The 17,460-nt window shown below is 27.4% G+C and overlaps 4 protein-coding genes across 8 annotated transcripts; 2 read left to right on the top strand and 2 right to left on the bottom strand.

The window, feature by feature from the left end:
* The first annotated feature begins 26 nt into the window (after nucleotides 1-26).
* On the top strand, nucleotides 27-3,217 carry LOC124952523 (phosphoserine phosphatase). 4 transcript variants are annotated; one of them, XM_047502532.1, is made up of 6 exons: nucleotides 27-172; nucleotides 2,069-2,216; nucleotides 2,334-2,468; nucleotides 2,550-2,695; nucleotides 2,776-2,937; nucleotides 3,065-3,217. In XM_047502532.1, exons 2-6 carry the CDS (start codon nucleotides 2,077-2,079, stop codon nucleotides 3,151-3,153), a joined length of 672 nt encoding a protein of 223 aa, XP_047358488.1. In that variant the 5' UTR covers nucleotides 27-172; nucleotides 2,069-2,076; the 3' UTR covers nucleotides 3,154-3,217. The 4 variants fall into 4 exon arrangements, with proteins under 4 accessions (XP_047358488.1, XP_047358490.1, XP_047358489.1 ...); XM_047502534.1 differs by having other exon boundaries at nucleotides 172-309; XM_047502533.1 differs by lacking the exon at nucleotides 27-172 and adding an exon at nucleotides 1,411-1,434.
* On the bottom strand, nucleotides 2,004-8,077 carry LOC124952518 (ubiquitin conjugation factor E4 A). The gene is made up of 14 exons (XM_047502520.1): nucleotides 7,250-8,077; nucleotides 6,763-7,155; nucleotides 6,355-6,681; nucleotides 6,099-6,292; nucleotides 5,920-6,030; nucleotides 5,645-5,842; nucleotides 5,425-5,542; nucleotides 5,166-5,339; nucleotides 4,938-5,083; nucleotides 4,686-4,835; nucleotides 4,343-4,586; nucleotides 4,093-4,255; nucleotides 3,809-4,013; nucleotides 2,004-3,732 (listed from the first exon to the last, which is right to left on the bottom strand). Exons 1-14 carry the CDS (start codon nucleotides 7,802-7,804, stop codon nucleotides 3,594-3,596), a joined length of 3,117 nt encoding a protein of 1,038 aa, XP_047358476.1. The 5' UTR covers nucleotides 7,805-8,077; the 3' UTR covers nucleotides 2,004-3,593.
* Nucleotides 8,078-9,612: 1,535 nt separating this feature from the next.
* Nucleotides 9,613-16,079, bottom strand: LOC124952520 (ecto-NOX disulfide-thiol exchanger 2). 2 transcript variants are annotated; one of them, XM_047502522.1, is made up of 11 exons: nucleotides 15,663-16,079; nucleotides 15,498-15,551; nucleotides 15,110-15,374; nucleotides 14,438-15,027; nucleotides 14,121-14,338; nucleotides 13,853-14,047; nucleotides 13,554-13,737; nucleotides 11,818-11,924; nucleotides 10,876-11,070; nucleotides 10,469-10,778; nucleotides 9,613-10,378 (listed from the first exon to the last, which is right to left on the bottom strand). In XM_047502522.1, the coding sequence occupies exons 1-11, from the start codon at nucleotides 15,721-15,723 to the stop codon at nucleotides 10,161-10,163; spliced, it is 2,397 nt and encodes a 798-aa protein (XP_047358478.1). In that variant the 5' UTR covers nucleotides 15,724-16,079; the 3' UTR covers nucleotides 9,613-10,160. The 2 variants fall into 2 exon arrangements, with proteins under 2 accessions (XP_047358478.1, XP_047358479.1); XM_047502523.1 differs by having other exon boundaries at nucleotides 15,632-16,078.
* LOC124952525 (N-acetyltransferase 9-like protein) lies at nucleotides 15,154-17,389 on the top strand. The gene is made up of 7 exons (XM_047502538.1): nucleotides 15,154-15,313; nucleotides 15,432-15,849; nucleotides 15,999-16,108; nucleotides 16,403-16,459; nucleotides 16,566-16,706; nucleotides 17,009-17,103; nucleotides 17,181-17,389. Exons 2-7 carry the CDS (start codon nucleotides 15,773-15,775, stop codon nucleotides 17,301-17,303), a joined length of 603 nt encoding a protein of 200 aa, XP_047358494.1. The 5' UTR covers nucleotides 15,154-15,313; nucleotides 15,432-15,772; the 3' UTR covers nucleotides 17,304-17,389.
* The last annotated feature ends 71 nt before the right edge of the window (nucleotides 17,390-17,460 follow it).

Raw genomic sequence — 17,460 nt, 5'->3', positions numbered from 1 at the left:
TGTTTCACTTGCGCCATCTAATGTGAAGTATTATAAATTGCTACATTGCCGAAGAAGGTTGTACAAGTAGTAGTACATTCTTATCACAGTCGAAAACTATAAAAGCACTTATCCACAAGAAGTTGCACATATAACACTGTCACACCGTTACACTTCTGTTTTGATATAAAACGTAAGTACTCGTTATAATTTATCCAAATTCAATCATGCGGAAGACGCGCTTAACAATTCAATGTAAATATCATTGATAAAGTCAAACAATAAAATATTTCTTTATTTGTTACGACCGAAGCAAATCTAATTCGTTCCGTATGTATAACCAATAGGCACAATTAAACAATACTAATAATATAAAATATCATAATAATTATAAATATTAAGAGAAGATATACACACACATATATATTTATATATACGTATCTATAACAAAAGAAATAATTTCATTTGACACATAAATTAAATAATTGTTATTATTTTTTTTTTGTTTTTTTTTTTTTTTCTTTTTTTTTTTATCTCCTTTATTCATGTACTTAAGTCTTACTTCTATTAATGTAACATACTGGAACTTTTATTGATAATTTTTTTTTCTCCAAATAGAAAAAAATTGATCTTTTTTATTTACTACTTTTGCTATTACTTCTTTACTATTACTTCTATTATTTTTCAAGTTCGTTAATTTTTTTATAATAATAATTTGTTTCCTTTAAATTTTAATAAAATACTTCCGTGTATAATATTATATACGTATAATACGTATATACCATTAAATGTTCGAAATAAACATACACAATTTATCGATTATTTTTTCGATATAATCAGCTCCATTTCGATATTAGACCATTACGCTATACATTCATAACTTTTATTTTTACGTTATGTTCGCATAACTTTTACATTCCAATTAGTGCAATTTTATGGCACATAAACGTTCATATCGGTTATTTTCATCGCAATTTTGAATATTAAAAATATGTCTAAGAAAAATCTACATGCGCATCAAATATTTTTTACATAATAAAAATATTAAATAATATTTATAAAGATATTTTTTAATATTTTATTTTCATTGTTTTCCGATATAATTAATAATATGTAAGTACATTTCAATATACATGCACATATATGCACTTTTTTATCAAAAAGAGGTACACGTGTACACAATCAACACGTGTATATAATTGTATATATGTATATATATGTATATAATATTATATACAATTAGTATACAGATACGTATACATTTAATGATATATAACATTTCGTAAGAAATATCTTTGTTCAAACTATTTTCTAACGATTCATTATCAATTTCCGTAGACCGATTTCACTACTTACATAACAAGTTAAGTTCTGAATGCGTAGTATATGTATATATACGTGTGTATATGTATGTGTGATGAAGTCAATTACCGTTTATCTTTTCTGATATGTGAAGTATGTAAATCCCCATATGTGATTTTACTTATCATTGGAAATTATCTTTATCGATAAAAAATGTATGATTAATGTGCATAATATGTACATTTAAAAAATATCTATACATATATATAGGTGTGTGTTTGTACACATAATACGATATGTTGAGAATTATTTGTCAGTTTAGACGTAAATAATATATAATTATTTTTTATTTTCTATTTTTTTTTTTTTTTTTTTTTAAATCTTTTAAATCTAAATCTTTAATAGCAATATAAATTTGTAATATATTTTAATCATTAGTTAATATATATTTGTAATTGATATATAATATATATTCTTCTGGAAATATACAAGTCACATGATGTGCATTTTTAATTCACGTCACGTCATTCTCACGTAATATTATTGTGATATTGTTCAATTCCAATGATCTATCGTAACTTTGTAAAATGGAAAAAATATATTCTGTTGCTAGATTAATAAATCGAAATTAATAGTTTATTGTTAAGTTTTTGTTGCAATCAATATATATGTATATGATTGATTAAAAGAAATGTTTACTTAATAAAATTATGATTGAACAATAACATTATACAAATGTTTTTATATAATATGTTTTGATTATTACATACATTTTTTTAAACAATAGAAGCACACATGGAAAATTTAGAAAAAATAAAAACTATTTGGAGAATTGCTGATGCAATAACTTTCGACGTAGATTCTACTGTCATCAAAGATGAGGGCATAGATGAACTTGCCAAATTTTGTGGCAAAGGCAAACAAGTTACTGAATTGTGAGTACATTTAAAAATGTTTCAATGCATTATCTGTGAAAAAAATGATCTGAAATTTAATTATGTTTAACAGATCAATTTCATAATTTATAATATATTATTTTTACAATATTCTAGAACAAAGCAAGCAATGCAAGGAAATATGACATTTCAACAATCTCTTTCAGTAAGATTAGGTATTATAAGACCTAGTATAACACAGATTAAAGAATTTATACAAGTACATCCTCCACAGCTTACTCCGGGAATAAAGTAATACATTTTTATAATATATTATTACATAAAAGTGTTATACAATATATTAGATTTATTGATAACATATTAATATTACAGAAATTTGGTAAAAGCATTGCATTCACATAAAAAGGAAGTATTTCTTGTTTCTGGAGGATTCCATTGTTTAATACGTTCGGTTGCAGAACAACTTGATATACCATCCAAAAATATTTATGCAAATAGACTTAAATTTTATTTTACAGGTTAGTATATTATTTCTCCTTAAAAAATAATAATTAAAAGAGGATTAAAAATAAGAATAAAGAATATGTTTTATATTTAGGAGATTATGCGGGTTTTGATGAAAATGAACTGACATCAAAAAGTGGTGGTAAAGCTGAAGTTATTCGTCTTCTGAAAGAAGAAAGAGGATTTGAAACTATTGTTCATGTTGGAGATGGCGCAACAGATTTAGAGGCTTCTCCTCCAGCAGATGCATTTATAGGTATATATATTTAATTTAAAAAATATAATAAAAATTGTTATACAAAAGTTGTTCAATTCGATGATAATTTATAATATTTACAATTATTTTTTTTTTTTACACTATGATATATAAATTTTAATTATAGGTTTCGGAGGAAATGTAATTAGAGAAAGTGTTAAATTAAATTCAAAATGGTTTGTTACAACTTTTGATGAACTTATAAATAATTTGTAACTTTAGATAGGATAATAATAATTTGTACAAATTTAATGCAATTAAATTATTTTTATGAATTATAGATGAAATTTATCCAATTACCTACAATATTAAATAAAAATATATAATATATTTTTTATACTATATTATTTTTAAGTCTGTGGTAATGTTCAAAAAATTTATTTTATAAAGTGTTATACATTCAATTACGGAATAAAATACCTCTTCCCTCAACTGATGTATGTATGTGTGTATGTATGTATATATATACATATATATATATACACACACATATATAATTAAGAACTAAAATGGTCTGCGAAATAGTATTAATAAATTTATATGTTGTGTATACTTCTATTACTTATATGTAAATCTATACAATGACTTTATCCCGAATATTACACACAGAGAAAAGTAATATATTTGTACATTTTTATTCTAAGAAAATAACATCGTTAAATTTTAAATGATATATCTTCTTTTTTTTTCGCTATCCATTCTTGTATTTTATTTCTTAGTTCTGTATTCGATTTTACCATATCCATAGTAAGAGGAGAACGATTGAATGGATCAGTCTGATCACTTAATAAGTGTCTAGAATAAAAACATGAAATTATTGTACCTACATGCCTATAGTAAAATGTATAAGTGTCGATAATTTAAACTCAACCTGGCAATGGTTTGTCGGTCAATAGTTATTCTTGATGAAGGTAAAGTAACAGGATCAACCATAAGAGTTGACATAATAGGATCAAGAAATTCTTCTGGAGCCTCCGTTAGAATTTCATCTTCTTCTTTCTTTTGATTTGCAGCTTTTTCCACATTTTTGGCAAATTGATTTAAATCTCCTAATATATCTAAACCACCTATGCGAACTATAATGAAATATTATGTTATAAATGATCAAAGGAAAATCAATATAAAAATAAATATTATAAAAGACAAAAATCTTACCAAGTACATTATCTGCTAATTTAAAAAGATCAGGACTATAAGAACGACCGTCCTGAGATACAGCCAATGTAAATGACTTGTTTTCACTTAAATTAACATAGATTTCACATATATCTAACACCAAATTCGCTGGATCGAATCCATATTCTTTTTGATCATTGACCTTTGGCAGAAATAAGTTCAATACAATATAATATTATAATCATAAAGCTACATTATACATAAATTCTAAAATCTTAAAATTAAGCACCTTAAGATTTTTTTTATTAGGTCCAACTAATTGCAACAGTAAATAATTAAGCATCGAAGCTATCCGATCTACCATCGTTGGATGACAAAAAATCGATTTTATTTCAGACGTCAACATTTTTATCGTCTGTATAGTTTTTCTGCCTAAAATATTGTCAAACTGCGCAATCGTGCCTATGTGTTGAAGGTAATTTTCTTGTTGAACACGTTCATGTTGAGGTAATTTATTCCATTCCCCAGTTTCCCTTAAAAATTATGGAAATAATATTATTTTTATTATAATTTTTAATATCTATATAAAATATAATTGAAACTTTCATTGTAAATATCTTACATTAACCTACCTTGCATGAATCATTTGCCTTAAGTGTGACATATTAGAAAGAGCTTCATCTAACAAAAAAACAGCGTCATTCATCAAAAGATTGATAAAACATAGAAACAAGGGTGGATGTACGGCTTCCATATTGGCTTCGGCATCTTGAGCTAAAATGCTATAATTATATAAAAAAAAAAAAAAATACATTTTTGTAATTAATAATATTAAATTTCAGGTATACAGGTGTATGTCACATATCATTATTAATTTAACATACACAAAGTTATTACGGTGTTCAGGCAATTTCCACAAATATTGCATAACGATATACATAGGTCGACGATAGTTGAACTTTTGTTCAAATTGTACACTTTGCCCAGTCATTTCAATATTAACGAATACTTGAAGTAAATGGGAAACTATCTGTATAAACAATAAAGGAATACTATTACTATATAATCTAATTTATTAATTTATATGTAAAGTTGAATAATTAATTACTAACTTGATTAGCATGTGGATGCGTTTTAAATAGTTGTTGCCTGTGGAATGTTCTTAGAGGACCTAATCCTGGGTTAATACCTTCCTCTGTAGTAGGTAAAAGTGAACCTAATCCTTCGGCTAATCGTGCACGTAAATGAGGATTGTAAAGTCGATGTTGATCCATTAACATTATTATCTATGACAATAAATCATTTTATTTTTATTTATACTTAATATATACTTTATAACAAAATAACAATAAACAATTATTAATAATTTACCTCTGTTAATATTGGATTCAACAAACTTTCTCCTTGCTCTTCAAAGGTATAAGGATTGAATCTTCGTAAAAAACATAAAAATCCAATTGTATTTTCCACTACAAATTCAGGAATGCACCTATGTTATAATATATAATAATTATAATATAATAATTATATAATACTAGATTATATCAGGAAATACATAGAAATTGTAAAAAATTATATATATATATTGTACCTTAAAGTAATTGGAACTATTTCTGACAAAGGGAATGTAAGGGGCCTATGTTGCTTTGGTGCATAATCATCATCATCATTTTCTTCATTTATCTCATTTAAATTTACTTGTATTAACCAGTGTGCTGTTGTTGCATGAAATTTGGCTAAAAGATTCAACATTTCAGGAGCTAATAAACTAGCCTTTAAAGACAAATACCTGTAATATAAATTTCAAACATGATGCGAACTTTGTTATATTAAATAACAAAATGGTTTATTATTATTAACATTTACTTTGTCATCTCCATTTCTAATCGTTGAGTAATCATCTCCATAACTTCTGAACTACCACCATTACGAGAATCGTTAAAAACTCGTTGAATACTAGCCAAGTCTTGTTCTGATCTGTAATTTTAATAATGAAAGTCATTAACATGTTTTACATAAGAAATAAAAGTATTACTATTATATACCTCATTAGTTTGTCTAAAACAACTCTATATCCAAGATCCAGCGCACGATGCGTTAAAAAGAAACATTCTGTTACAAAACCAAAAGATTTTGCTATTGGTCTTACATGATCTTCTGGTGTTGGTATCAAACAAGTTTCTTGAGTCATTCCTTTCATATGTAAACCGCGAATACGACTTTCATTTTCATCTGCAGCCTGAAATTTGTATTTGTTTTTTAAATTATCTGTAAAACTAGGACTGCATTCAGTGCACAAACCTCCACTGCGCAATATGTTGGATCAACTTTAGGAATTTTTGTGTCATTTAATTTAACACAAAATGGTTGACAGAGATGCAACAGCATACTCCCCAAATTCAGCATAAATCCATCTGATACGCATAATGATGCGCCAAAATTGATGTCATTATGAGAATTCCAAAGCTTTCCCCTATTTGCATTTGCATGAAGGCAATTTCCTATCCATTGCAAAGTCATATGACGGACTTCCGCAGAACATTTCAATAAGGAATGAAAAATACGTTGTAACGATTCGCTTAGTGCGTCCAATGCTGTCCATATATTAGCCTTGATTGTATCAGTAGGCTAAAAGCAAATAAATATTAAAATAAGAAAAATATGGTAATCATTAAATCAAGGTATATAATAATTATTGAATAAATTTACCTTCTCAAATGGTTTATCAAAAAAATCAAATTCTGCATCAATTGTTTCTGGCAAACAACTCAAACGAAACAAAGCACCTAACAATGTATTTGAATAGTCCCGACCTTGATTAGACTTTGGTTTATTATAGTGTATAAGTAATTTTGCTAAAGGTTCAATTGAAGAAAAAAGATAAAGAAGACTAAACCAATATTGACGAAATATTAAAAGATTGCTTTGAGCTGCTTCTTTGTGAATAATAGCAAGAATAGGACTAAAAGATACATTAATAATATCCTCCCATGTATCTTCATTACCAGAGCATATTTCCGTTACTATACCATTAGTAAATACAGATAGTTCGGGTGTTATTGAAATGTTTTCCATGAATAAAGCGATAAATTGGTAATGAATCTAAATGATAAAAATTACAATATATATTTCTTATTTACTTCTAATATAATTCCAAAATTAATAAGTCATAAAAAGAAATAGTATATTTATTTACCTCTTGACTTTCGAATAAACCCGGTTCTTGTAAAGCTGTGGCAACATTCCTCAAAATGATATGTTGTAAATTATTAATATCATCGGAAAATTCTTGATTTGCTCGATACTTTCTCAAACGACAAAAACTTTCATAAAGATAAGGTATAACTTGTGTGTCAAGAATATGACCATCGATATAAGTTCCATTTGAGTTTCGCTGTAGGATTAGCTTAGTCTTTGGATTGGATATCATTAACCTTTCAAAAATAGCATTTTCTACAGAGTCAGTATCAATAAATATCAATTCTTTTTCTATCTGTGTTCCTTCCTTCGATTTTAATCGCAAACCAAATACATCTGCCATAAGTTTATTGATTATTTCTGATTTTATTTGACAACTTTCAGATACTTGGGTGGTAAATAATTTTTCATCTTTATCGTTATTTTCTTCGATAGATTGACTCGTATATTTGTCATTATTTTCAGCATTGATAACTCGTGTTGAATACAATACGGCATCGTTTATAGTAGAGAACAATCCAACAAATGGATTACTATTTACATTATCACACATGATTACAACAATATAATTCCATAAAAGCAACGAACTTAATCATTTCGTAATCAGACATCACAGATTGTCATATTATTATTGGGAAGATTATAAAACACATGGTAAAATATATTAAAATAACACAGTCACAAGTTTATACATGATTTTCGAGATACTTTACAAAAATTTTAACGATTCTATTCGATGTTAACGTATAATTCATTTGATATCATCATGACTCTCTCAATTTCCTCATGACGTGACCTTAAGGCTATTTCCCACCTTTCGCTCGTAATATATGCGACTTTAGCGATAGGTGTGGACAAAATATGAACTACAGAAGTGATAGGGAAACATTATCGCTATTACGCACCTACTGTATCGGTATATAAATTTGTATAGGTTATATTGCTCTCGAGGATTATCTAACGAATTAGTATGAAAGAAATTTTTATATATATAGCAGAAATAGAGGTATATCTAACAAAAGCAAAAAAAAAAAAAGAACAGCATGTGCCAAATTAGACTTCTCTGAATATAAATTAATTACAAAGCATTCGTTAATTATATTTTACTTTATATTTTTTGTTTTGAGTATGTTATACAATAGTATAAGTACGATTAGTTTATTTTATTCCATATACGTACATTATACATCGTTTAAATATATCGTTATAAAATTATTATTATTATTATTATTATTATTATTATTATTATTATTATTATTAATATTAATCGTTTAATCTTAGACGTTTGAAAAGAGAGATCTTCGATGTTTCCTTGTCGGAATGTGAAAGAAAACTAAATCGATAAATGTCAAAATCGGTCGAACGTTAATTTTTGTTGATATTAACTATAGTCTACAATCGAAAGATTTTAATTGTTTTAATATTAAATTGAAATTGTTTTATATTTAATACGTGTTACTAGCCGTGTAATGTTTAAGCGAATGTACATTATTATTTAAATATTAGGTTATTTTATTTCGTTCATATTATAGATCATTTAAATAATTATAATGTTATTTAAAAATTATATATTATTTTTAAGTGACTCATTAGCATGAACGACTGAACAAATATTTGTTTATTTTTATCAAAGAATTATAAGTCGGAAGCTCGTTAAAATGCCTGAATAAATTATCGTAACTTCTAGGTATGAACATGGTGAAATTTTTCTTTGGATTTCGAGTGGATAAAAAAATTTGAACATCAGTTTACGCAGCAAAAGAATCGTTTACAAAAAAAAACACAACTTTAACTTTTAAATGAAAATCAGTAGTAATGAACAGGAGCTTCTCTTTATGCTGCAAAGTTTAAGAGGCGTTATTGTACGAAAAATTTTTTTCACGAAAAATGTCAAAAATAATGTTTACCGTCAACACCGAGTCCAAATGAAATCCTTGAACGATTTTGATGAATAAGGTCTCATTTTAAAAATGAAGCTTTAAACAAAAACATGGCTTTTCCTTAATTTTATGCATGAATTATTGCCAAAAAAACACCTTTTTTTGATATGATTCTTTTCAAAGAAAATAATAAAAAATTTTTTTTTAATATGAGACCTTATTCATCGGTCATAAATTACGTCTGTACTTCTTATGTGGTTGGCGTGAACCATTATAAAACCATAGAGTAGTTTTGACCTTTCAACACTATATATTTCATATAGAGATTTCATATTATACGCCGATGATTTTGCATTCGTAGTCGAGACACATATTTATAATTGAAAGTATAAATAATGCTTTTCTTTTTTTTTTTTTATTTGGATTCTTATCCAGATATAAATAATCGTATTTGATATAAAAAATCTATATTAGACTTGAATAATCTCATAACATTTGTTATATTTTGTAATACAAATTATTTACTTACATTCACGGGAACATAAGAATTCATATAAATATATACAACTACATACACACACACGTGACACATACACGCATTCCTTATTATAAACGTACTGTGTTAGAGTAATGTTATTTTGATAATTGTAAAATTATCTTTGGATACTGGGGACAATTAACAATGTATAATTAAAATTTGAAACAAAAAAATAGGGAAACAAATTATACGTTATACAAATATTATAATATCATAAATCCATAGAACTTTGATATAGTATCAAATCACACTAATAAATGTAATTTTTTTTTTCCTACTGATTAATGACATACTACACTTTTATTATGTGTATCATAATAATATGTTGCATTTCTCAAACATCATATAGACATTAACTATAAATTTCAGTTGTGAAAGACTGTTGAAATTGTGAAAAAAAATTAAAATTTATATACAATAATAACTGTATATTACGTGGAGTTAGATAGTATCATCATCATAATCCAAAAATCAAAACAAATTTTCAATATCTAATGACTTCGATAAACACTAAAACCTGAAAATTGCCATCGCCTTTCCATATTTGCTCCAATGCCAAATAATTCTTGTTTGAAAACTTGTGGGAATCTTTGCATTAAAACTTCCACTTCATTTGGTTTGATTCCTGGTTCTAATTTTTGTAAATATGACCATAGGTAATCCACACTTGCGCCAAATGGGTGTATATGTAAAAATGTGGCTATCAAACCTACAAGTTTAATTGATTATAATAATAAACTCGTATAATATAAATGAAAATATTAATAACTCGTATAACATAAATGAAATAACTCTTTACCTATAAGTTTGGCATCTTTTTGTGTAACTTGTACAAAATTAGATGCCAAAATTAATTGTTTAGGTGTACGAGGTTCTTCACTAATATCATCATCTTTATCAAGAGTTATTATTTCACTTTCCCGAGGTTCTTCTCTTTTAGTGGCATTAAGTTTGACAGTTAAATCTTTTATTTTTTGATCATCTTGTGCTTGTTGCTTTCTAGACTGTAATAGCTGTTCTTGCATACCTTTTAATGTTTGTTGCAACATTTTCATTTGTTTATCTTTTGCATCAATATCTGACTTCGTCTCTGACTTCAATAAATCAACCTGAAGAAGTAGAAATTTCCATAATATGAAAATTAGTAAAGATGATATATCATTATCTAATTATAAGTATATATGAATTTTAATATCATTTTTATACCTCATTTTTATATGCTTCTAGTTGACATCTTAAACTATCATTTTCTTCTTTCAAAGATTGCATTTTTTCACTATCATCAATGTTATCAGTTTGAATACGTGTTTTTTTCCTTTGCGGTTCCTCTTCACAATCTGAGACATCCATTTCACCTTCCCCTTCCATAAGAGTTTCTTCTAATTGAACTGCTTTAATTTCCTATTATATCAAAATTATTAAATTGGTAGAAGTTAAAATAAATTAATATGTACACAGAATCATGCATAATATGCTGTTTTTTTTTTGGATCAGCACAGGTTGTCATCTTACAAAATAATGACTTTTTTCTAATATGCATTGTTATAATTGACATACAATGCTTGGAACATATAAAAATATAAAGCTACATTTTCTGTAATTCAAAGCTTGCATGATGGTAAATTCGATTGATAAAAAATATTAGATGAGTTTATTTTACACTTTGAGAAATTGGTGTTTTTGAAGTACAGAAATAAAATATATATAAGAAATAATGTATTAGAGAGAAAACTCATTTTTAATTGCATGAATTCTTCATGAATCCATGCTAATCATTTCATGATCTATTTTCTGTTACTAAGATCATTAGATCTTTGTTACCTGTTATTCCAATGGATATTTGCCCTACTTACGTAGCTCAAATTATGCATTACCTTTTTCATTAGCGTTTTTTTCCAACAAAAGTTTAAAATTGTTGCGTGCAGAAAGCATGTGTCTGACCATTTTATGAAGCATTTTCCTTTTTTCATACTTACCTGCATATTCGAAAAATTGTTTTGCAAAATGAGCGTGCTTGGCTTATAATAGGTATCATGCAATTGCACAAATAAGCAATATATAAAATAAATTCTTAATTAAGGTTGCTGTCAATTGTTCATAAAAGAAAAATATTTGACACTCTGCTGGTGTGGGAATGCACATACATACCGAAGATTGTTTCTTCCACATTTCGATGTTCTTCCGTTGAGCCTTAGTGAAATGATCCCACACCTTCTTGTGGCTAGCCGCAGTAAAGACACGTTCGATCTGACTGACTGTTGATGACATGGATGTCGCATGTTGCATACAAAAACACAACAAATCTTCTGTTGTACACTTTTTTCAAACTCTACATTTGTTTTTGGACTATATATATGCTCTGTCTCTCTCTCTCTCTCTCTCTCTCTTTCTCTCTCTCTCTCTCTCCCTCTCTCTCTCTCTCTCTTTCTCTCTCACTCTCTCTCTCTCTCTCTCTTACTTTACATATACTTGCTTAAATTCTGCAGGTATGTGACCAAATCTGATAAAAGTATCACTCTAGAATTCTTATATATTTAACTGTACCTCTAATTCAGCACAATTTACATGTATTTATAGGTATTCTTGATGATAGTCCTTTTAAATTCATATATATCATGCTAAGCTTCAGTCAGTATAATTTGTAGATATAAACGACCAATCTTAATAAACATTTATATTTAATGATATTATTTCCTAATTCCTTCCACCTTGTACCTCTGCTGCCAATATCTATTTCAAAGTTGACAAGACAAACAATGCTTATTTTCTATGAGAAAATATGCATTATTTGTCATACAATTTATGCTTAATGACTTACAATCTGTGGAGGTCTTCAATGTTTAAGACAATTTTAAAATGTATTTGCTTCATATGAAAAAATATTTTTTTGGAATATCCATGATATATATATATATATATATATATATATATATATATATATATATATATATTTATTTATATATATATATATTTTATTTATTTATTTACTATCTAGTTTGATAAAAACAAAAAAACTGTGTTTTTGAATTTGATAAAGAACATTACAAGAAATTACAATTTAAAATTGTCCTTACAATGAAAATATAGCCCATCACCCTTAATTCTTAGCATTGGCAAGCATGCAACTTTTCAGTACACTATGTTTCTATTAGATGAACATTATGATGAACTGTGCACATTGGTTATAATTATCAGAGTCTGAATCGAAAGACAGCATTCGTCACCCACCTTATACACTCCTATTTTCTTTGTCCTCCCTATCAAGTCGTCCCTGAATGTGCATTGACCATAGTAGAAATGAATGTTACTTAATGATGTAATCAAACTTGAATATGTTTTAACAAGATTATTATAGAATAGAATTGATTAATTATTTGCGTCGCTTCTAATTTCAATAATATTACCTTGAAATATTTGATATATTTTAAAGATTTTGTTATAAGATATATACATATATATCTGTATATATATACACAAATATCATACATATATATATATATATATATATATATATATATATATATATATATGTATATATTTATAATTAACTTGAAATATATGTGACATACCTTTATGTGTACCTGGATAACATACTAAACAAATTTGCTATTTACCACATCATAATGTGTAATATTTGCTTTAATGATGAAAAAAAGAAGAAAATATATGCTTTCATTATATATATCGACCAAATCATTGTGATACTGATTTGGAACTTGTTGATAAAATCCAAATTGGATGAGGATAAGAACTCGTTTTAATTTATCACAACAATAAACTTACCAGATAAAGCGACACATGTATGCAGTATACTTTTGCATACAAAGTAAAATGTACAATAGTAGAGACCCACATGACAAAATAAGAAGAAAGTATACACGTACATTGTATGAGCAATCCTTGCATTCTGCCTTTCATGACCTCCTTTGCTTTTTGCAATTCTTCTTCATACGCAGCCTTTTCCGTGAGCAATCGGCGGACATGAGAATTTGTTGATTGTATCATAGAGTAAAAGGTATTGGCATTGCGCTTTGTACAATCTCCACGCTCGAGCCATGTTACAACGACCTGTAGATAAATAGTGCAAAATATAATGTTGTGAATATTTATATATATATATTTATTTATTTTTTGTTGATACTGATCAACAAAAATCAAACAAAATAATAATATAAAGATTTACTTGTACAGCTTTCATAAAAGTATCATCCTGCTTGATTTTCTCACATATATTTGATGCTTCATGATCTGTATAATGGACAACAGGTGGTGGACTTGATGGTGGACGCTGACGTTCCTTCTCTACTCTTTCTCGATGACGTTGTTCTCGTTGTAATTGTCGTTGCCTACATTCCCATTCGTATTGATCATCTCTTGCCTATATATTGGGCATGTATAACATATAAATATGAAATCAAAATAAATATAAAATAAGAACATTATTAACATACTTGTGCAAAATCGACATGAAGTCTTCCGGTATTTGCGGAATCTCCATTGGAACCTATTCTTACTCTATAACCAGATAGATAAATAGCAGCATCGACACTAGCTTCCAAAACAAAGCGTATATGACAAAAATTCTTCTTGGATAAACGTAAAGTAGTTATTTCTCCACATCGTTCAAATATTTCTTGAATAATTGTTTCTGTCATGTTTTCTGGCAAACCTACGCATGTACCACGGTTTAAGAATACATCTAGTAATATATTAAGAAACTAAAAATATATTCAATAAAAGATAAAATTATAAAATATAAGATATGTACCTCCAACAAAAATTGTTCTACATCCTGGAGGTCTTTCTCTTGTAGTCGGTGGTGGTGCATTTGGATTTGGCGGAAGCAACGTACAACTTTTGCAGTGTATAATATCTTTGGTACCTTGCGGAGGAGCAGATGGTGGTGGCAATGCACCAGTCATTATTTGAGCTGCTGTATCTGTCATGATTTGTTCAGGTCCTAATATTGGAGCACCTATCATACCACTGTCATGCGGCATTATTCCCATACTCATGGGTCCATAACCATGAGTGTGACCCATATGTGGACCTAATGTCATTTCACCCATCATAGGACCCATTGGTCCCATTGGTCCCATTCCCATCATTGGATATCCAACACCCATTCCCCAAACTCCTGTTGCTGGTTCCATTTGCGGTCCTAAACTAGGTGTGCTGCTTGCTGTATTAGATTGTATATCAGAATTATTTGAATTGCTATGATTATTGTTATTACTCGTAGAACTTATATTATTGCTTCTATCTTCTACTCTTCTATCCTCTCTTCGATCTCTTTCATTTCGTTCTTCTCTTCTATCTCGATCTCTTTCTCTTCGCTCATTACGATCACCTCTTGACCTAAATGAAAATATAATGAGATCTAAATATTTATCTTTCCAAAGTGACCCGTTTTATATATAATAGAAAAAACAATAAACACCTTCTGCTGTTGTCTCTATTTTCCCTACCATCACGACTATCTCGTTCACGTCTGCTATCATTCTTGTCACTTCGTCTGTCATTGGTATCTTCTGAACTTTCGCGTACAACAGGGGGCTGGTTTTTATTTGTACTGAATTCTAATGGCGAGTCATTCATTCCGGGAAGTGGTATAGGTGGTGGCAAAGGAGGAAATCCTTGACCAGTAAGTTCCATGAAACTTTGAGGTCCGGTGATTGGTCCTAATGGTCCCATCGGACCCATACCTTATTTTTAGAAGAAAAATCCATATTTATGATTAAAAATATTTTTACATGATCTAGAGAAATATAATAATTATATCATGTCTAAGGTAAAGAATGTGTAATTATTATGATGAAGAGCTTTACCCATTGGCGACATAGCCGCTGTTGGCACTCCAGGGAAATTATAAGCCATTTTTCCTGACGTGAATTTTGAATATTATAAATTGTTTTAAATATGCCGTAATACGTATATAATGAACGCCACAATAAAATATTACTGAAATATTTCGACCCCTTGGAACATCATACCCCCGACAAATTCAATATGGCAGAGCATCGATGAACGTTGACAAGATAACCTCTTCTCCATCGCCGTTTTGGAATAAATTTAAGACTTTCCTAGAAATCTCATAAACATAATGAAAAAGAATAAGTCCACTCGTATTATCGGTCAAAATGTGATTCTAGTTCCGTATAAGGAAAAACACGTTACGAGGTATTAGATTAAATCTTTAAAACATTTAAATCTCATCTAACATTTCAATTAATTTAATTCCACCATTTTTAATGCACAAAATCATATTTGACACAAAAATTGACTATTTTGTATATTTAACAATATCGAAAACTTTAATATATTTTTAGATATCACGAATGGATGAAATCACCAGAGTTACAATATCTTACTGCCTCGGAACCATTAACTTTGGCGGAAGAATATGAAATGCAAAAAGATTGGCTACTAGATGAGAAGAGTAAATTGAACATTATTTCAATTATAGAACGAAATATATAGGGAATGTTTTTTATTATTTAATATGAAGATTTATTTTAAATAATCTTTTTTCTAACATAATAATATATTAAGTATTTTCATAAATAATAATCAAAATATGTATATATATAGATATATATATATATATATATATATATATTCGCCTCCATTAATGCGAGAAATTCAAATGAAAAATTATTATAATATTACGAAATATATACAGAAACAATTTTTTATTTATTTAATATAGAAATACTTTTTAATGTATTTTCAGAATGTACTTTCATCATTTTAGACAAATCGATCTTCGAATCGACAGGGGATGAAATCGGTATGTTCGAAATCCCAAAATTTTTAATACATTTAAAAATTTTACATATAATCAGCCTTATTAATTTTCTTTTTTTTTTTTTTTGATTATCACTTAATTTATATAGCTGCTATGATCGGTGATACTAATTTATTTTTTAATGATATGGAATGTAAATATACGGCGGAAGCTGAAATCATGATAGCAGAAAAAGAAAATAGGAATAAAAGAAGAGGAGGGGAAGCTGTATTACTTATGCTTCGTTACGGTTTGTATACATATGTATAAATTATACATTTTAATTATTTAATAATAATAATTAAATAAGTCGTTTAATTTGTTAAACAAAAGAAAAATATTTAAATTATTTGACTATCGTGGTATTTATTATTTTATTTTCTATATAAATGTAAGACTCAATTTACACGATTTTCATTTACATGATACTTTTGCAGTACAAATGCCTATCATGTAAATCAAGGGTTAGTCTTTATATATATATATATATTGTATATAGACTTTTTTACTTAGTATATATTACGTCTATAAACAAAATTATTATATTCGTAGGTATAGATGTCTTGAATGTAAAAAGATATCGAGTTAAAATAATGATCGATAATGAAAAGAGTATAAATATGTTTCGAAAGTTGAATTTTCACGAGGTAAATGAAAATATAAAATATCTATTGAATAAAATATTTAATTATATATTTATGATATATGAATATATATTAAATAGGTCGAAAGAAGTGAAATATTTCAAGAAATTACCATGGAAAATAACATAAATCAAGAATGGAAGGATTGGTTGTATTTAGAAACAATGAATTCTTTAATGGATGAATGTTACAATATAAATTGATATAAATTGTAATTACGATTATATATCCTTTTGCACATTGTCCTTTCATTATAATTTAACGTAAAATAAATGTAATATTATATATATTTATTGAAACATTTTTTGATTGAAATAATATATTATATATTACTTTCAATTATGCTTATTTGATTATTTC

This window comes from Vespa velutina, chromosome 10, assembly GCF_912470025.1.
Source record: "Vespa velutina chromosome 10, iVesVel2.1, whole genome shotgun sequence".
NCBI lineage: Eukaryota > Metazoa > Arthropoda > Insecta > Hymenoptera > Vespidae > Vespa > Vespa velutina.
The sequence above is the reverse complement of the archived record's forward strand: the minus strand, read 5'-3'. Positions and strand labels throughout refer to the sequence as shown.